General features: G+C 43.1%; 1 protein-coding gene across 1 annotated transcript in view; it reads right to left on the reverse strand.

Annotated features, from left to right (window-relative positions):
* The window catches only part of TLCD3A (TLC domain containing 3A), a 92,500-nt gene extending 72,318 nt beyond the window's left edge, over window positions 1-20,182 (reverse strand). Inside the window, exon 1 of the mRNA XM_082248390.1 lies at window positions 19,993-20,182. Within this exon, the coding sequence (XP_082104516.1) occupies window positions 19,993-20,114 (122 nt within the window). The 5' untranslated portion in view covers window positions 20,115-20,182. The remainder of the gene's footprint in view (window positions 1-19,992) is intronic.
* Between the last annotated feature and the right edge of the window lie 1,946 nt (window positions 20,183-22,128).

Raw genomic sequence — 22,128 nt, forward strand, 5'->3', positions numbered from 1 at the left:
CAAAGGAGGTGCCAATACAATACCACCAAGAATATATTTTATTTTCTTAAGACTGCATCAGATAAATGACAGTTTGAAACAAATTGGTTGCTTAGTGCAAAACTACTACTTCTCCATTCCTCCACTTTTATAGAACACCTGTATTTACTAGTGATCGGCCGATATCGTTTTTTTAATACCGATACAGATATTTTGGTCATATCGGTATTTTTTTTTTTTCACAGGTACTCCTTGTGGAGGGATCTGCGGGTCAATGTAAGGCAATATGTTTTTTTTTAATTTGGCGCCGAGTTTGTCATGACATTACTTCTGGGTTTTTTACATGGAGACCCAATCAGAGCCGAATGCGGCTTTGATCAGGTCTTCGGTGGCCGCGCAGGTAGGATGCCCGGGTCTCCCAGTGGGACGGGAGACCTTGGCGAGCCGTGGAAGGTGGCAGAGGGGGGGGGGGACATCCCCTCCCACTCCTTGTAATGACAGCCGAGCGGCTTCTCAGCCGCATCGGTTGTCATTACAAGATAGCCGACCGTCGGCTATGGACGCCGGTACCGGGGTGATGCCTCTAGCTGCAGGCATCACTCCGGTACAAGCAATTTCCCCGAAATATCGCCAATATCGGTAACCTCAGGGGCCGATTCCGATATATCAGGGAAAGTGCATATCGGTCCCCCGATATATCGGTGTTGCCGATAATCCATCGATCCCTAGTATTTACAGTGTGTATATATATCAAAATATTTATTTTAGTTAGTGATCGACCGATATCGGTTTTTCGTTGCCGATACCAATACCGATATTTTGCCCATTGCATATCGGTATCGCCTGATATGGGCCGATATTTTCATACATTTCATTTTTTTTTTTTTTTTTTTATCAATTGGCAGGTACTCTTGTGGACGGATCTGGGAGTCTAAAAGACCCCAAACCCCTCCTCTGCACTTAAAAGCATTCAAAATGCCATGTTTGGCTGTTTTGAATGCTGTCATTTTTTTGAATCTGGCGCCAGTACCCTGAAGTGATGTCATGACATCACTTCATTGCTTACATCTTTAATTTGTACATATGTTAGTGGCATATTCAATAACATTTGTAAACGGAATTATGCTATGTGACATCATTTTACCCTCAAATGAGCAATATTTGGAATATCGGCAATATCAGCCAGTTCCGGGGCCGATACAGATATATCGGCAAAAGTCAATATTGGCCCTTGCCGATAATCGGTCGATCCCTAATTTTAGTACTAATCATTATGGGCCTCTTATTCATGTTACTAAGCCCTAGGTTCTTACAGTTTATCCAAAACATTGGGCTCCATTCACACCAGTATTTTCAACTTTGAGGCAATTTTAATGCAAATTTGACACCAATTTGGATGGGTACTATTTGGTTGTGACTTGGCGGATCCACTGTAAAACATTAAGTCTGACTGTCATGCAACTTTAACTACTTTATACAGTAACAGTGCATATTATTTAGCACTGATCACTGTATTAATGTAACTGGTCCCCAAAAAGTGTCAATTAGTGTCAGATTTGTCTGCCGCAATGTTGCAGTCCCGATGAAAATCGCTGATCGCCGCCATTACTAATAAAAAAAAATAAAAAGTCCATAAATCTATCCTATCGTTTGTAAACGCTATAACTTTTGCGAAAACCAATTGTTATACGCTTTTTGGGATTTTTTTTAAACCAAAAATATGTAGCAGAATACAAATTGGCCTAAACTAAAAAAAAAAAAGTTTTTTTTTTTTTAATCTTATTTGGAAGGTTTTATAGCAGAAAGTACAAAATGACGTTTTTTCAAAATTGACGCTATTTATTTGTTTATAGTGCAAAAACTAAAAACCACAGAGGTGATCATATACCACCAAAAGAAAGCTCTATTTGTGGGAAAAAAGGACATAAATTGCATTTGGGTATAGCGTCGCACAACCGCGCAATTATCAGTTAAAACAACGCAGTGCCGAATCACAAAAATTAGCCTGGTCATAAGGGGGTAAAACCTTCTGGGGCTGAAGTGGTTAAGGCCCCTTTCCCACTTGTGTGACTTGTCCTGCGACTTGGGACTGCAAAGTCGCATGACAAGTCGTACTCTATGATTTCAAATGAGTACTATTCATATCTGTGTGACTTCAAAGGAGTCACTGCACTACTTTGGTCCAACTCTGATGTGTTTTGAGGTCCATAGACCTCACCTCAAGATGTTACATTGCTTCAAGTCCAGTCAAAATCGCATAAAAAATCACCACAAAATTGTGGGACCTTTAGGCCGCACAAGTGTGAAAGGGGCCTTAAGGGTTCCCATTAAAGTCTATGGCCCTCAAGTTGCATGCAAGTCAGGCCAAAGTAGTGCAAAAACTACTTTGAAGTCGCTGCAACTAAGCTGCACATCATTAGAAAACATGGAGTATGACTTGTCAATCGACTTTATTGTCCGATGGGGTGTAGATCAGGACTCCAGAAATTACCTTTTTTTTTTTTTTTTTTTACATACCTATATTGGTCCAGCTTGGCTTGATGCAAGTATCCATATCTGATATCCAGGGGGCCGCTGGGAATGCTAAAAATCACTGTAGTAGTCTGTGCTACATACAGTGATAGACGTTGCTGTTTCCATCACTTCCCCTCTACACAATGAATACAGGGGGCTTCTCGCTCAGCATCTCCACCATTCAAAGAATCAGTGGCGGCTGGTGCTCCATGGGTCGGGGGGGGGGGCAGATGGACCTGACCACCGACCACACCAGTTCCAGCTCGCACAGCACACCATAAACCCCCCCCCCCCATCATCGGCTCACTCACCCTGCGCTGCCCCTGGACTGACACGTGGAGGTGGCAGCGGCGGCTTCCCCCGCAGTCTCCTCCGTGTCCTCCTTCGTTGGTCGGGCTTCCCCTGTGTCTCCTCCCTCCTTCGCCAATAGGATGGCTTCTCCTTTCAGCCAGTCGGGAAACAGGTCTCAGGATGTAGGGTGGAGTACTACAGCGATTGCCAACATGCCAGCCCCCTGGATATCAGGCATTCATACTTGCATCAATTTTTGGAGTTCATCTTTAAATTATTGAATAGTATATTGCGTTACTGATCTGTTCAATGCAAGTACTGTATGTGTTATGCAGCTGTAAAACTGTGTTGCTTCACAGCACTGATATCACCAAATTATAAGCCTGTGTTCAAAACTGAATTAAAGTGTAAGTCCACCCTAAAACTAAAATCCCTGCATCTATAGACATCCATGATCTAACACAAACCTATCAAGCCCTGTAAACAAGAAATCAGTATACTTGGCTTTTTTTTTTTTAAGCCGATCCCATCTGGTCTCCAGCGGAGAAAGCTCTGCAGAGGACATAGCCGACAACGGCTGTGAAATGAACGGGGAATGACGTTACCCATAGACTTACTATGGGGCTTCTGTTGTTGGATGTCTCCTCTGCACCCGCTTCCACAGCGAAGCCACGGCTGCCAGCTCAAAAAGGTATGTATACTGATTTCTTCTTTAGGCTCGATTCACACCTATGCATGTTGCTTTTCTGCATTTTTGCTGTGCTTTCCACGTGTTTTTTTTTTTTTTTTAAACCGTGATTTGCATTTTTTATGCTTTTTCCAAAAAAAAATGTTGTTGGGCAGATTTAAAAATGCAAATCATGGTAAAAATGCAATACTTGCGTTTTGGATGTGGGTCCATTGAAGTCTATTACATGCAAAACGCTGCATTTTGCAGGAAAAAAAAGTCCCCCACCCTTTCCAAAAACAGATTCACAAAAATGCATTCATGTGAACGTGTTCCATAGGAACCCATGTTAAAAGAATGAAATGCATTTCAGCAAAAAAAAACATGAAAAAATGCATTAGTGTGAATGGAGCCTTACAGAGCTAGATAGGTTAGTGTTAAGCCCCGTACACACGCGTCGAAAATCGGCAGGGAATTTTCGTCCAACGACCGATCCGCCAATTTTCGGCTTGTTAGTATGATGCTTCCGACAACCGACTCCGATTTTTCTGGTGTGCAGGCTATAAAATTTTTGTCCGCCATCAAAACACGGCCGATTTTCAGTCAGTCAGTACAGATTTCGACAGGGAAAAATCTTATGAGCAAGACTGGGCATGCTCAGAGAAGAAAGAACACAAAGAAAGCAAACCAACACATGACATCACTTCTGAAGTAGAATTTTGTTGGGCGAGAAAATTTGTGTGCAGTCTAGGCACATTCCAACCAACAAAACACCACTCCGGACAAAAGACGGACGATCGGTCGGCCGATAATCGTTGCGTGTGTACTAGACTTTAGATTGTGGATGTCTATAGATTCAGGGAATTTAGTGTTAAGGTGGACTTCTACTTTAAGTGCTGATTCACACATATGCAATGTCAAACATCACATTTGATTTGCAGTGCACTGCTCTGCAAATCACATGCGATGTCTGTGTGTTGCGAATTCAGCCATACAGATTGCATGGCTGAATTTGCATCACATTCAGACCAAATTTGCACAGAACCCTTTTTCTTGGCCTGCACCAGAATAAGATTGCATGGGTGTTCACACCTATGCGATCCGATTCATGACCGAACTGACAGTTCGCACTGCGATATGTGAACTGATATAGGGGTGTCGTTAACTTTGTATTGATACTAGGGATGCACCGAAATGAAATTCTTGGCCGAAGCCGAATAATAATGAAATGCTTGGCCGAAGGCCGAATACCGAAGGCGGTGTTTCGCATTTTTTCCATTTATTTTGCCACGAAAAGGGGGGCGGGCGTGGACCTAGTGTGAAGAAGCCGCAGTCAGGAGCAGGGGGCGGGACGCGCGCGTGACGTCACACCCCCTACTCGCGGCCGGACAGGACACCGGCGGCGTGTGAGAAGGGAGCCGCGAGCCGCAATGAGGAAGGTGAGCGGTCAGGGCGGAAGCTGACATTGTTCGGCTCAAAATTATTCGGCCTTTTGACTTATTCGGCCGAACACCGAAAGTGCTATTTTCTCTATTTTCGGCCGAATAATGTTCGGCCGTCGAATATTCGGTGCATCCCTAATTGATACCCCCAGCGATTCGCATATGGCAGTCTTAACTGCCTGCGAGATGAGTGCGATGCGGGAACCCGCAGTGGATTCGCAGGGCTCCCGCATCGCATATGTGTGAACCGGCACTCAAGTCTACAGTATCTCACAAAAGTGAGTACTACCCCTATCTTTTCATCTGACAACATTGAAGAAATTACACTTTGCTACCATGTAAAGTAGTGAGTGTACAGCTTGTATAACAGTGTAAATTTGCTGTCCCCTCAAAATAACTCAACACACAGCCATTAATGTCTAAACCGCTAAAAACAAAAGTGAGTACACCCCTGAGTGAAAATGTCCAAAAAGGGCCCAATACCCATAGCCCCCGATGTCATGTGACTCGTTAGTGTTACAAGGTCTAAGGTGTGAATGGGGAGGTGTGTTAAACTCTCGCATACTAGTGGAAGTTCAACATGGCACCTCATGGCAAAGAACTGTCTGTGGATCTGAAAGAAAAAAATTGTTGCTCTACATAAAGATGGCCTAGGCTATAAAAAGATTGCCAAGACCCTGAAACTGAGCTGCAGCACAGTGGCCAAGACCATACAGTGGTTTAACAGGACAGGTTCCACTCAGAACAGGCCTTGCCATGGACGACCAAAGAAGTTGAGTGCAAGTGCTCAGCGTCATATCCAGAGGTTGTCTTTGGGAAACAGACGTATGAGTGCTGCCAGCATTGCTACAGAGGTTGAAGCGGTGGGGGGGTCAGCCTGTCAGTGCTCAGATCATACGCTGCACACTGCATCAAACTGGTCTGCATGGCTGTCGTCCCAGAAGGAAGCCTCTTCTAAAGATGCTGCACAAGAGAGCCCGCAAACAGTTTGCTGAAGACAAGCAGACTAAGGACATGGATTACTGGGATCATGTCCTGTGGTCTAAAGAGACCAAGATAAACTTATTTGGTTTCCGATGGTGTCAAGCGTGTGTGGCGGCAACCAGGTGAGGAGTACAAAGACAAGTGTGCCTTGCCTACAGTCAAGCATGGTGGTGGGAGTGCCATGGTCTGGGGCTGCATGAGTGCTGCCGGCACTGGGGAGCTACAGTTCATTGAGGGAACCATGAATGCCAACATGTGCTGTGACATACTGAAGCGGAGCATGATCCCTTCTCTTTGGGGACTGGGCCACAGGTCAGTATTCCAACATGATAATGACCCCAAACACACCTCCAAGATGACCACTGCCTTGCTAAAGAAGCTGAAGGTAAAGGTGATGGACTGGCTAAGCATGTCTCCAGACCTAACCCCTATTGTGCATCTGTGGGGCATCTTCAAATGGAAGGTGGAGGAGTGCAAGGTCTCTAACATCCTAACATCCACCATCTCCATGATGTCATCATGGAGGAGTGGAAGAGGACTCCCGTGGCAACCTGTGAAGCTCTGGCGATCTCCATGTCCAAGAGGGTTAAGGCAGTGCTGGAAAATAATGGTGGCCACACAAAATATTGACACTTTGGGCCCAATTTGGACATTGTCATTTAGGGGTGTACTCACTTTTGTTGCCAGTGGCTTAGACATTAAAGTGGAGTTCCACCCTATTTTTATACTTACCTCCATCTTCTCGCTCCGGGTCACCTGAAAAAGAAATGGATAATCGCATATTTTATTTTTTTTTACTTACCTCGTAGCGAAGAAAATATACTTACCTTACTTCCTTCTTCCTCCTTCCTCGGCCGCGGCCCATCGTCACTTCCTGGCTCTGCAATGATTCCTGGGAGCTGGACGTCATAGCTCCCAGGAATCATTGCGCCTGCACCGGCCCCGACGTCAGTTCCGGGTCGCGCGCGTCATCCCCTTCTAAACAGCTTCTGGGCATGCCCAGAAGCTGTGGAGGGATGACGCGCGCGACCCGGAAGGGACGTCGGGGCCGGCGCAGAGCATCGTGGGACCAAAGAAGGCGGAAGAAGACGCCGAAGAGGACGCGCTGGCTTCAAGCTGCCCACATCTGAGATGGCAGCGCTGGACAAGACGTTTGCAAGGTAAGTATTTGTCCTAACAGGTAAGTGCAACCCGGGACAGATCAGAGGCTAGCCATTGTGGAATGCACTAGCCCTGACTGTCCCGGGGGTATTAAAAAAAAAAAAAAAAAAATCCAGGGTGGAACTCCGCTTTAATGGCTGTGTGTTGAGTTATTTTGAGGGGACAGCAAATTTACACTGTTATACAAGCTGTACACTCACTACTTTACATTGTAGCAAAGTGTCATTTCTTCAGTGTTGTCACATAAAAACAAATTTAAAAAATATTTACAAAAATGTGAGGGGAGTACTCACTTTTGTGAGATACTGTACATAATAAATCATAGTTCCCAGCAGAGTAAAATGATTTCTGTTAAAGTTGTTTATCCAAACAAATTACTCCCGATATTGTTACAATAAAAAGTGACTCCCAATATTGTTACATTCAATATTGTTACACTGTGACATATCTTTGATCTCACTGACAGTCCAGAGAGAAGTAGTGGTAGCATGGGAGTATTTCCAAAGTAAGCATTTCTAAACATTTCTTGCTATGTTTACAAACTAGTAAGCACACAGGAACCATGTTTGAGTACGAGATTGATATAACTGTGCAGAAGCTCTGTGTGGTCTCTCCAGAACACAGCAATCTGGAGGTGTCTATATCAGAGACACATGTGGGTGGGGGATACCTGTTATTGGGGTTCCCAGATCTACAATATGATGAAATGAGAATAACGTTTGTTGGGCTCTATCAAACTGGCTCTGGGGACCACAGAGAAGTGGCATACCCATGCTTCAAAATGCAGCGTGTAGACCACTGATGGATGCTTGAAACCTCAACTTTAGGCCGCGGTCACACTAGCTGCAGCCGCAGCTCACAGCAGGGGGTCCATTGCATCCCTTTTCTCCGTTTCAGGGGGGAATCAGGGCAAATTTTTGCCTGAATTCGAACTTGAAACGTAGCCAAAAGGACCCTTTTCCAGTGTGGATCACGGCCTCCCCAGAGCTGTGAAACGGCTCCATTGAGAGCCGGTCACACTCTCCTGTCATGCGAATTGGATGCGGGGGAAATCCAATTCTCATCAGTGTGAACCCAGCCTAAGAGAAAATCTGTACTGAGAGAAATCTATAGGCTGGTTGTAGAGTGCTCATTCTACATAAATGATAGTCACTTGTGGGAGGTCACTGATATTGACATAATACTTGATATGATATCAGTAATCAACAAGGCAACACGAATTATCAAAAAGGAAGGTCAAAAATGGATGCTTTCATATTTCTTATACAAAAGGTTTCCCTTAAAAGAAACCGTAATCAGGTGACAGCGTTGCCCAATATATATGTCTTTATGAATGCTAGTTTGCCAAGACCCTCCTGGTGCAAGCATCTGATCCTAAAATGATTGTAAAGCTTTTTTTTTTTTTTTCATTAAAATATCAAACATGCCATACTTAACTCTCTGTGCAATCATTTTGCACAGAGCAGCCCCGATCCTCCTCTTCTGGGGTCCCCTGCAACTGCTCCTAGTCCCCCCCCACCACCACCAAGTGACCCTATGGGGGCACTCGTGCGTGCTTAACCCCGAGTTGGGTTGTTTTTCATCTGTTCAGACACACAGCCCAGCTAAGCCCCACTCTACTCACAGGTTTTGACTGATAGCAGCAGCGGCCAATAACTCTCACTTCTCTCAGCCAAACCTGAGAGAGCAGGGAGAGGGGAGAAGAGCTGCTGTGGATGTGCACAGTGCTAAATCAAGATAGGGGTGAGGTGAGTATTTGGAGGAGCTACTATTAAGAGAATGCAGTGATCTGTGGATCCGTGGATCAAATGGTACCGGTCCGCCCAAAGAACATTACATTATTTCCATTTTAGAAAAAAAACATTTTATAGAAAAGGGTGGACCCAGGGCGCAGAGCAGTGCGCCCTGAGCCCACCCATTTGTGTGACAATAGCAAATGAATATTCGCTATTGTCACACGGATCCTCCTCCTGGCCAATCAGGAAGCGGGTCCGAGACCCGTTTCCTGATTGTCCAAAAGGCGAACCCATGCCATTGGCCAAGGAGGAGGAGGGAGGACTTGAGGAGACGCGGGGAGACTGAGGAGAATTTGTCGCTGCAAATCAGGTAAGTGCACTGGTCACTGTGCATTGATTGGGGGCACGCTGGTCACTCTGCATTGATTGGGGGCACGCTGTGGCACTCTGCATTGATTGGGGGCACGCTGGTCACTCTGCATTGACGTACCCCCCCCCCCCCCCATCAGCAGGCCACGGAAAAATTATCAAACATTGACCGGTCCGCGGCGATAAAAAGGTTGGGGATCACTGCATTAAGGTAAAAAAAAAAAACGTTTACCTTTACAACCACTTTAAGATGGCTATATTAGATTCAGAAAGTGCTATTAGTGCCTGTTTTTATATGTACAGGGTGTATAAGAGGGTACAACATAGGAAGCTACTCTTAGGGGTCTATTTATAAAACAATTGCTGAATGAATGAACCAAGGTTTTGCTCAGCCTTCACAAATTCTGACTGTTTTCATTTCCTATGATTATCAGCTCCATCTTGTGGCCAAAATGCAATATGACTAGTAGATGGAGCTCTGATGATCATGGGAAAGTGGTGTATTAACATTGAACTATACCGGCTCCAGCAATGCAGCATCTTGGAGTTCCTCGTCAGCCGCTAGAAGATGTATCAGGGTATCAAGCACCAGCTACTTTTATTGGCCGGGCTGATATGACATCAATCCTGCACATGTGTATGCACTAGACATATGCCGGTTTTCGGTAATTCGATATATCGCGGTATTGCATAGCCACGGTATTGTTATTGTGGCATTTTTAAAATACCGAGTTTATCTGTCAAGTCTGCCTGACTTGTGAATTGATACATTTCAGTGAGCTGGATGACTCATTCACTCACACAGCTCTCCCAGTAACTATAAACAAAAATGTTTACATTGTATCTTTTCCTTCCCTCTGCCAGGGAGAAAGGAAGTTTAACCTCTTAAAGACTGGATCTTTTTATGACACTATATGCTTGCAAGTTAAAATCAGTTTTTTTTTTTGCTAGAAAAGTACTTAGAACCCCCAAACATTTTATATATTTTTTTAGCAGAGACCCTACAGAATAAAATGGCGATTGTTGTAATATTTTATGTCACACTGTATTTGCGCAGCAGTCTTTCAAACGCAATGATTAGACTTTAATGAATAAAAAAAAAAAAAAAAACGTAACAGTAAAGTTATCCCAATTTTTTTTTTTTTTGTTACACAGAGAATCGTGATCTTTATTCCAAGCTAAAAAATCGTGATTCTCATTTTGGCCAGAATCATGCAGCTCTAATAAATATATATATATATATATATATATATATATATATATATATATATATATATACACACACACACACACACGCATAGCAGCCCACATTACATTATTATATAGCCATCAAGCAGTGTCTACAAAAAATGCAGAAAGCTTGCCAGAGCAGAACTGCAGGTTAGTCGCATGGTGCAAAAGCAGGATGGATTTCAAGGCCACTGAATTTTAAAAAAAATGCTGCATGCACCTTTTTTCTGCGGAAAATGAGGGCATAGCAGCCCGTTCAAATCAATGGGCTGCTATGCCTGTGCAAATGTGGGCCGCCAACCCGCATACATGTGAACCACCAACCCGCATACATGTGAACCAGGCCTAAAGCAATAGTAAAGTCATTTATAAACAACACCTCCTTCAGGTTTAACCACTTCTTGACCACAAGGATTTGCCCTCTTAATGACCAGGCCATCGGATCGGAGCCCGAGCGCCAGGACCAGTTATCACCAGTTAGGCCAGACACTGCTTGATGACCTATTTTAGGCCTGGTTCACAGAGTCTGTACTGACTGACTATATAATAATGTGCATAAGTGAACCAAAGCCCCTAAATTCAGCAATGAAATTGAAGTGAGGTGGAAATTTAATAATTTAAATTTAATAATAGAATACCGTGATAATACCGTATACCGTGGCAAAACCTTAATCAATTAATCGCAGCATGAAAATCTGATACCGTCACAAGCCTAGTATGCACAGGAGTGCAGTCAGCTTCGGCGTTGCCAAATTTCTACAGTGAGCTGTGCGTGCATGGGCAGACAGGTAGGTGGGTCTCTTCAGCATTAATAACCCTGCCTGTTCGCCCATTTTTGTTTTATACATAAAGTTCCAATATGTTCACAACTTATGGTAGCTGGTTGAATGTTTGTTACAGCGGTCCAGTACATTTTTTATAAACAGACCCTGAAGTCTATCAAATAAAAGTTCTTCTGTAACTATACAGAAGATAATATGTACAGTCAGGTCCATAAATATTGGGACATCAACACAATTCTAATATTTTTGGCTCTATACACCACCAATGGATTTGAAATGAAACAAGATGTGCTTTAACTGCAGACTTCCAGCTTTAATTTGAGGATATTTACATCCAAATCAGGTGAACGGTTTAGGAATTACAACAGTTTGTATATGTGCCTCCCACTTATTGAGGGACCAAAAGTAATGTAAAGGTAATGGGACAATTGGCTGCTTAGCTGTTCCATGGCCAGGTGTGTGTTATTCCCTCATTATCCCATTTACAAGGAGCAGATAAAAGGTCCAGAGTTAATTTCAAGTGTGCTATTTACATTTGGAATCTGTTGAAATCAACTCTAAATATGAGATCCAAAGAGCTGTCACTATCAGTGAAGAAAGCCATCATTTGGCTAAAAAAACAAAACAAACCCATCAGAGAGATAGCAAAAACATTAGGTGTGGCCAAATCAACTGTTTGGAACATCCTTAAAAAGAAAGAACGCATTGGTGAGCTCAGCAACACCAAAAGACCCAGAAGAAAACAACTGTGGTGGATGACCGAAGAATCATTTCCCTAGTGAAGAAAACACCCTGCACAACAGTTAGGCAGATCAAGAACACTCTCCAGGAGGTAGGTGTATGTGTGTCAAAGTCAACAATCAAGAGAAGACTTCACCAGAGTGAATACAGAGGGTTCACCACAAGATGAAAACCATTGGTGAGCCTCAAAAACAGGAAGGCCAGATTAGAGTTTGCCAAACAACATCTAAAAAAGCCTTCACAGTTCTGGAACAACATCCTATGGACAGATGAGACCAAGATCAACTTGTACCAGAGTGATGGGAAGAGAAGAGTATGGAGAAGGAAAGGAACTGCTCATGATCCAAAGCATACCACCTCATCAGTGAAGCATGGTGGTGGTAGTGTCATGGCGTGGGCATGTATGGCTGCCAATGGAACTGGTTCTCTTGTATTTATTGATGATGTGACTGCTGCCAAAGCAGCAGAATGAATTCTGAAGTGTTAAAGCGGTAGTATCCCGCTTTTTTACACTTTTACCTACAGGTAAGCCTATAATAAGGCTTACCTGTAGGTACAAATAATATCTCCTAAACCGGCATGGTTTAGGAGATATTTACAGTGCATGCAGCCGCTCGCGCGAGCGGCGCATGCGCTCTGAAGGTCCGGGGGGACCTTCAATCTATTTGCCGGGAGCTTGCCGGAAAATCACTCCCGCGCGCATGCGCGGGAGTGACGTCATCGCGGCTCCGGCCAATCATCGCGCCGGAGCCGTCTCTTCCAGCCAATCACCGCGCCGGAGCCGCCGAACCCGGAAGAGGCGGCGAGGGATCATGGCAGCGATGTCCGGGGGTCCGTGTCGGGGCTTCGTTCTAAGGTAAGTAATACATAATGAGCTAGTATGCGATGCATACTAGCTCATTATGCCTTTGTCTTGCAGGTTTTTTTTTTTTTTTTTTAACTTTGGGTTTACAACCGCTTTAAGGGCAATATTATCTGCTCATATTCAGCCAAATGCTTCAGGACTCATTGGACGGCGCTTCACAGTGCAGATGGACAATGACCCAAAGCATACTGTGAAAGCAACCAAAGAGTTTTTTAAGGAAGAGAAGTGGAATGTTATGCAATGGCCAAGTCAATCCCCTGACCTGAATCCGATTGAGCGTGCATTTCACTTGCTGAAGACAAAACTGAAGGGAAAATGCCCCAAGAACAAGCAGGAACTGAAGACAGTTGCAGTAGAGGCCTGGCAGAGCATCACCAGGGATGAAACCCAGCGTCTGGTGATGTCTATGCATTCCAGACTTCAGGCTGTAATTGACTGCAATGGATTTGCAACCAAGTATTAAAAAGTGAAAGTTTGATTTATGATTGTTAATCTGTCCCATTACTTTTGGTCCCTTAAAAAGTGGGAGGCACATATACAAACTAATTCCTACACCGTTCACCTGATTTGGATGTAAATACCCTCAAATTAAAGCTGAAAGCCTGCAGTTAAAGCACGTCTTGTTTGTTTCATTTCAAATCCATTGTGGTGGTGTATAGAGCCAAAAAGATTAGAATTGTGTCGATGTCCCAATATTTATGGACCTGATTGTAGTTATATCATTATATATGATGCAGGATACACACACGATATAAAGAGTAGAGAATAGGAAGGTGCTCTTAGTGTATTAGATGCTGGTAGTGCTGCATGTGTACAGTGGGCACTATAATACCTTAATTTGATAGAGCACCATAATTGTGTGTATATAGAGGGAATTATACACTGCCTGGATGTCACACACCTTCCTATTATGTACCCCTTACATCTCCTGTATAATATTGTCTGCATGTGATAGAGCTCCTTTCCATCATGTATCTCATATATCTGAGATGCAGGTAGTATGGAGTGTCCTCGCTACACATACAGGGGATATACAAATTACAAGATAGGAAGGTGATCTATCAGAATCTAGTAGTATATAATGTTCTCTATACATACAGGAGATATAATAGGAAGGTAATGTATCACATCCTAGTAGTATCCAGTGTTTTCTATCCATACATACAGGAGATATAAGGGGTAGATGATGGGAAGGTGATGTATCAGATCCTAGTAGTATATAATGTTCTCTATACACAGGAGATATGATAGGAAGGTAATGTACAGAGATGTATAGTAACTAAGTAGAACTACTTCACTACTGTAGTTAACCACTTTACGTCTGCCTGCAGTAATATTACTGCGGCAAAGTGGCTCGTTATCGTCTGACGACGTAGTACTACGTCGTCAGACACTCCCCTTTCTCGGCGGCGCACGCACGCCGCCGGAGGCTCTCTCCCGCTGTATTCAGTCACAGCGGGAGTCGGGCCAGGGGAGGAGCGGCGGCGATCGCACACATAGTCACCTCCCCCCACACACGTCAGTAAGCACCAGGCATACATTAACCCCTCCCTCTCCAATAAAATGAACCCCTTCCCTGCCAGTGTCATTTTTACAGTAACAGTGCATATATATAGCACTGATTACTGTAGAAATGTCACTGGTACCCCCAAAAGTGTCAAAAATGTCAGTCAAGGGTCCGATCTGTCCGCCGCAATGTCGCAGTCCCCCAAAAAAAATCGCAGATCGCCGCCATTACGCGTTAAAAAATAAAACACCAAAAATGACAGAAATCTTTCCCTTTGTTAGTAAACGCAATAACTTTTGCGCAAACCAATCAAAATATGCTTATTGTGATTTTTTTTACCAAACATAGGTAGCAGAAAAAAAATTGGCCAAAAATTTTAAAAAATTTTGAATTTTACATTTTTTTGGGGGGAATTTCATATAAAAAAATGTGAAAAATATTGTTGTTTTTTCAAAATTTACGCTCTTTTTTTGTTTATAGCGCAAAAAGTAAAAATCGCACAGGTGATCAAATACCACCAAAAGAAAGCTCTGTTTGTGGAGAAACAAAGAACATAAAGTTCGTTTGGGTATGGTGTCGCACGACCGCGCAATTGTCAGTTAAAGTCGCACAGCGCCAAATCGCAAAAAGTGGCCCAGACGTAAGAGCAAAATCCTCTAGTGGTAAAGTGGTTAAGTACCGAAAAGCGGTATCTGTACTTTCCTAGAGTAGAATTTATTTCTCCTACTTCCACTTTTACTTCACTACATTTTTTTGATGATTTCAATACTTCTACTCCGATATTTTTTTTTTTGTGCTGCATAGTTACTCGTTACAATTATAAAAATTACCACTGCCAGAACAGTAGATGGCAGGTTTCATGAAGCTCAAAACATGTGTATTATCAGCGAATACGAAAATAAAAGCTACTGTATGTATAAATAAAATCTGCATTTGAAATAATAAAAAGCAATATGATGTTCAAACTTTTGGCTTCTTTCTTTAATAACTACATAACACAGTACTTGTACTTTTACTTTCAGTACTTAAGTAGAAATTTTTTTTTTAAAATTACTGGTACTTTTACTTTCAGTACTTGAGTAGCAAAATTAAAAAAAAAAAAACTACTTGCAATACTTAAGTACAAAAAATGTTGAATACTTTTTTGATCGAGCACTTCCACTTCTACTCAAGTCACTTTTTGATCGAGCACTTGTACTTTTACTCAAGTATGGGTTTTGAATACTTTATACAACTCTGGTAATGTATCACATCCTAGTAGTATCCAGTGTCTTCTATCTATACATACAGGAGATATAAGGGGTAGATGATGGGAAGGTGATGTATCAGATCCTAGTAGTATATAATGCTCTCTATACATATAGGAGATATGATAGGAAGGTGGTGTATCAGATCCTAGTAGTATCCAGGGATGGGGAGATGGGGTATCAGATCCTAGTAGTATCCAGTGTTGTATATGTACCGGTGATATGATGTGAAAGTGATGTATCAGATCCTAGTAGTATCCAGTGATGGGGAGATGGGGTATCGGATCCTAGTAGTATCCAGTGTTGTATATGTACCGGTGATATGATGTGAAAGTGATGTATCAGATCCTAGTAGTATCTAGTGATGGGGAGATGGGGTATCGGATCCTAGTAGTATCCAGTGTTGTATATGTACCGGTGATATGATGTGAAAGTGATGTATCAGTCCTAGTAGTATCCAGTGATGGGGAGATGGGGTATCAGATCCTAGTAGTATTCAGTGATGGGGAGATGGGGTTTCAGATCCTAGTAGTATCCAGTGATGGGGAGATGGGGTACCAGATCCTAGTAGTATTCAGTGATGGGGAGATGGGGTATCAGATCCTAGTAGTATCCAGTGATGGGGAGATGGGGAATCAGATCCTAGTAGTATCCAGTGATGGGGAGATGGGGTATCAGATCCTAGTAGTATTCAGTGATGGGGAGATGGGGTATCAGATCCTAGTAGTATCCAGTGATGGGGAGATGGGGTATCAGATCCTAGTAGTATTCAGTGATGGGGAGATGGGGTATCAGATCCTAGTAGTATTCAGTGATGGGGAGGTGGTGTATCAGATCCTAGTAGTATCCAGTGTTATATATACTGTATACAGTGGGTACGGAAAGTATTCAGACCCCCTTAAATTTTTCACTCTTTGTTATATTGCAGCCATTTGCTAAAATCATTTAAGTTCATTCTTCTTCCTCATGAATGTACACATAGCACCCCATACTGACAGAAAAACACAGAATTGTTGACATTGTTGCAGATTTATTAAAAAAGAAAAACTGAAATATCACATGGTCCTAAGTATTCAGACCCTTTGCTCAGTATTTAGTAGAAGCCCCCTTTTGATCTAATACAGCCAGGAGTCTTTTTGGGAAAGATGCAACAAGTCTTTCACACCTGGATTTGGGGATCCTCTGCCATTCCTACTTGCAGATCCTCTCCAGTTCTGTCAGGTTGGATGGTAAACGTTGGTGGACAGCCATCTTTAGGTCTCTCCAGAGATGCTCAATTGGGTTTAAGTCAGGGCTCTGGCTGGGCCATTCAAGAACAGTCACGGAGTTGTTGTGAAGCCACTCCTTCGTTATTTTAGCTGTGTGCTTAGGGTCATTGTCTTGTTGGAAGGTAAACCTTCGGCCCAGTCTGAGGTCCAGAGCACTCTGGAGAAGGTTTTTGTCCAGGATATCCCTGTACTTGGCCGCACTCATCTTTCCCTCGATTGCAACCAATCGTCCTGTCCCTGCAGCTGAAAAACACCCCCACAGCATGATGCTGCCACCACCATGCTTCACTGTTGTGACTGTATTGGACAGGTGATGAGCAGTGCCTGGTTTTCTCCACACATACCGCTTAGAATTAAGGTCAAAAAGTTCTATTTTGGTCTCATCAGACCAGAGAATCTTATTTCTCACCATCTTGGAGTCCTTCTGGTGTTTTTTAGCAAACTCCATGCGGGCTTTCATGTGTCTTACACTGAGGAGAGGCTTCCGTCGGGCCACTCTGCCATAAAGCCCCGACTGGTGGAGGGCTGCAGTGATGGTTGACTTTCTACAACTTTCTCCCATCTCCTGACTGCATCTCTGGAGCTCGGCCACAGTGATCTTTGGGTTCTTCTTTACCTCTCTCACCAAGGCTCTTCTCCCCCGATAGCTCAGTTTGGCCGGACGGCCAGCTCTAGGAAGGGTTCTGGTCGTCCCAAACATCTTCCATTTGAGGATTATGGAGGCCACTGTGCTCTTAGGAATCTTAAGTGCAGCAGAAATCTTTTTGTAACCTTGGCCAGATCTGTGCCTTGCCACAATTCTGTCTCTGAGCTCTTCAGGCAGTTCCTTTGACCTCATGATTCTCATTTGCTCTGACATGCATTATGATCTGGAAGGTCTTATATAGACAGGTGTGTGGCTTTCCTAATCAAGTCCAATCAGTATAATCAAACACAGCTGGACTCAAATGAAGATGTAGAACCATCTCAAGGATGATCAGAAGAAATGGAAAGCACCTGAGTTAAATATATGAGTGTCACAGCAAAGGGTCTGAATACTTAGGACCATGTGATATTTCAGTTTTTCTTTTTTTAATAAATCTGCAACAATGTCAACAATTCTGTGTTTTTCCGTCAATATGGGGAGCTGTGTGTACATTCATGAGGAAGAAGAATGAACTTAAATGATTTTAGCAAATGGCTGCAATATAACAAAGAGTGAAAAATTTAAGGGGGTCTGAATACTTTCCGTACCCACTGTATATGCAGGTGATATGATGTGAAGGTGATGTATCAGATCCCAGTAGTATCCAGTGATGGGGAGGTGATGTATGAGATCCTAGTAGTATCCAGTGTTCTATATACTGTATATGAAAAAATAAATTAACCAATAATTAAACTTTATATGAGGTACTGCCAATTCCGGGCAGATTACCTCCATCCCTGTTGCTTAGCAAAAAAAGGGGGGAAGGGGAAGTAAAAAAAGGGGGTGGGAGATATAATTTCATAACAACTGGCATATTAATAAATAACCAGGGTAAAAAATATATACAGCCATAAATATTAACCAATACTATAAAGCCAGTTGTTGGATGAAAAATATATGGGAGGGGGGTAAAGGGGAAAATTCGGGACTTTGAATGAGGTGTGTGGTAACGATTGGTACATACATAGGATCTGTTCATCACAATATTGAATACACATTTCTTTGTGGAATCTTCTTATTGTGCCCGGATGACCTTGGATCAAGCTCTCTCAGTTCCCGGTAGAGACGTTCCCCCAGTGGTCTGCCCCCCACAATACTTAGGTATTGATGTCATTGCTGGATTGTAAGTACACTGGCTGGAGAACATATAGGCTAGAGATATTATATCCCTTCCCTATCATTATTTATTAGTCCTTTATCATTTTTATGCTATCTGTAAAAAGGATTCTCTTTTTTCTACAGTAATATATGATGCATCTGCTCCTGAGGAAGTGGATTACATTCCATGAAACGCGTAGAGCTTGTTTATGATGCATTCCTTATTTCTATTTTTTGGATCCTTCAATATCGCTTGACAATTAGTGTTCTACTCCAGTCTACAACCAATAAGCTCTTATGTATATGATTTGGTTTAATTATTACCATTTACCTGCCGTATCAATTATATTTATACTATGATGTTCTTATGTCCGTCGATGACATCGCCAATAAAATGTTTTTTATCATGATATGAGACCTACCTGTGTATTTTACCTATGTATGTACCAATCGTTACCACACACCTCATTCAAAGTCCCGAATTTTCCCCTTTACCCCCCTCCCATATATTTTTCATCCAACAACTGGCTTTATAGTATTGGTTAATATTTATGGCTGTATATATTTTTTACCCTGGTTATTTATTAATATGCCAGTTGTTATGAAATTATATCTCCCACCCCCTTTTTTTACTTCCCCTTCCCCCCTTTTTTTGTATATACTGTATATATACAGGTGATATGATGGGAAGGTGATGTATGAGATCCTAGTAGTATCCAGTGTTCTATATACTGTATATATACAGGTGATATGATGAGGAGGTGATGTATGAGATCAGATCCCAGTAGTATCCAGTGTTCTATATACTGTATATATACAGGTGATATGATGAGGAGGTGATGTATCAGATCAGATCCCAGTAGTATCCAGTGTTCTATATACTGTATATATACAGGTGATATGATGGGAAGGTGATGTATGAGATCCTAGTAGTATCCAGTGTTCTATATACTGTATATATACAGGTGATATGATGGGAAGGTGATGTATGAGATCCTAGTAGTATCCAGTGTTCTATATACTGTATATATACAGGTGATATGATGGGAAGGTGATGTATGAGATCCTAGTAGTATCCAGTGTTCTATATACTGTATATATACAGGTGATATGATGGGAAGGTGATGTATGAGATCCTAGTAGTATCCAGTGTTCTATATACTGTATATATACAGGTGATATGATGGGAAGGTGATGTATGAGATCCTATCCAGTGTTCTATATACTGTATATATACAGGTGATATGAAGGTGATGTATGAGACCGTAGATGATAGGTGCTCTGCCGGTAACTCAGTAGAGAATTGGTGTGTATAAGAAGAGTGGGATGGGGCACCGGGCCCTCCATCAGTGTCCCCCCCGGATTTATGTAATCCAAGCTCCAGATGTCAGTGAGGAGGAGACAGATGTTCGGAGCAATCCCTTACCTGGCGCTGATGAGCGAGCAGTCCGCCTCTGACCATGCAGGCAGGGCCAGGCGGGCACAGCGATTACACAGTAGGTAGAGCCCTGGGAAGAAGAGACATCCGGCAGCCAGTACATGCCACATCGTGCCCGCTAACACTTCGGCTGGTGCCCAAGTCCGGGAGCCGCCTGCCAACACCACAGCCCGCCCACTCTGACGTCATCGGCCTTCTAATCCTGCCCACCGCCGCCGCACCAATGACACAGCCACGCCTACCGCCTGTCAATCTGGGCTCACTGGCCTGGTCACGCCTCCTGGACGGCGGTGTGATGCCGGGTGGAGGGCTGAGTGCGGCTCCAGATGGGTGATCGCAGCCGGTCATGGACATGTGCACGTATTGTGGGCTCAATGCAAGTCTGGTCTGCTCTATTCAGGGTCAGAGCACACACAGCATTATATAGGAATGTAGTACTGCGGCTGAGATTTTCACACCCTTCTAAAGCTACATTATATTACTCAAAGATTTGGGAAACGTGCCTTTACACGCACATGAGCTTTAATGGCATCCCAGTCTTAGTCCGTAGGGTTCAATATTGAGTTGGCCCACCTTTAGCAGCTATAACAGCTTCAACTCTTCTAGAAAGGCTGTCCACAAGGTTTAGGAGTGTGTCTATGGGAATGTTTGACCATTCTTCCAGAAGAGCCTTTGTGAGGTCAGGCTCACAGTCTATTTAATCCCAATGGTGTTCTATGGGGTTGAGGTCAGGACTCTGTGCAGGCCAGTCAAGTTCCTCCAACCCAAACTTGCTCATCAATGTCTTTATGGACCTTGCTTTGTGCACTGATCCAAATCATTTGGTGAAGGGGGGATTATGACGGAACCGTCGACCCACACCGTGCTTGTGGTCTTCCGTCAGTATAAGGCTTCCTCCAGTCTGGACATATAGAGATATTCCAGCCGCCCCCCATACAAAACTAGCCTGAACTTAGCTTGTATGTCTCTGAAAGCAACTAACTCCTTTATTAAAACAAGCAGTAGACTTTTATACACTTGAGAAGCATGACAGTCACTACATGAACAATGGCCTGAATAGTTACATAAAAGCATCACATAATGAATAGCTAACGGGGTAGAGCTGACTCATGGCTAATCCCATCTAGACAAGGTTATCATTCACATGCTAATTAGCTCAGCGTACTTAAGTCAGCCTGGAAGCCCAGACTGCCGGCACCAAAAGTAAACCAAGATACAAATACACATATTATAGTGTAAATACTGAGAACCCACAGTAAACAATAGATGATCAAATCAACATGATTTACAATCCATGGAAGACAGGTGTTTGAGCTGATGACATGCATCTGTTACAAGTCTGATCAACTGAGCAGTCCAAACCATCAATTTATCGGTCACATAGTTTTTTCAGTCTCAGTGACGGTGATGTGGGGTTGTTTTTCAGGGGTTGGGCTTGGCCCCTTAGTTCCAGTGAAGGGAACTCTTAAGGCGTCAGCATACCAAGACATTTTGGATATTTCATGTTCCCAACTTTATGGGAACAGTTTTGGGATGGCCCCTTCCTGTTCCAACATGACTGTGCACCAGTGCACAAAGCAACATCAGTGCCTGACCTTTACAAATGAGCTTCTGGTAGAATGGTCAAATATTCCCATAGACACTCCTAAACCTTGTGGACAGCCTTCCCAGAAGAGTAGAAGCTGTTATAGCTCTAAAGGGTGGGCCAACTCAATATTGAACCCTACGGACTAAGACTGGGATGCCATTAAAGTTCATGTGCGTGTAAAGGCAGGCGTCCCAATACTTTTGACATAGTGCATATTGGCACCTTTGACACGTGGTTTACAATTTTGTTATCAGTCATGTGACATTTTTAGCCGTCATTGCTAAAAAATGAAGTTTACCATGGCAAATTACAGATGAGGCAAAATTGCGCAAACAGCAGGAAAAGCTTAAAGAGGTTGTAAACCCACTTCACAAACTTTTACCTATAGGTAAGCCTATATTAAGGCTTACCTATAGGTGCTATAAATATCTCCTAAACTTGTACCGTTTAGGAGATATTTAGAGTGCATACTGCAGGGCTTGACAAATTTTCCTGAAATCTAGGAGCCAGCTAAAAAAGTTCGGAGCCAGTTTTTT

This window comes from Pelophylax lessonae, assembly GCF_965119305.1.
Source record: "Pelophylax lessonae genome assembly, chromosome: 2".
Lineage (NCBI taxonomy): Eukaryota > Metazoa > Chordata > Amphibia > Anura > Ranidae > Pelophylax > Pelophylax lessonae.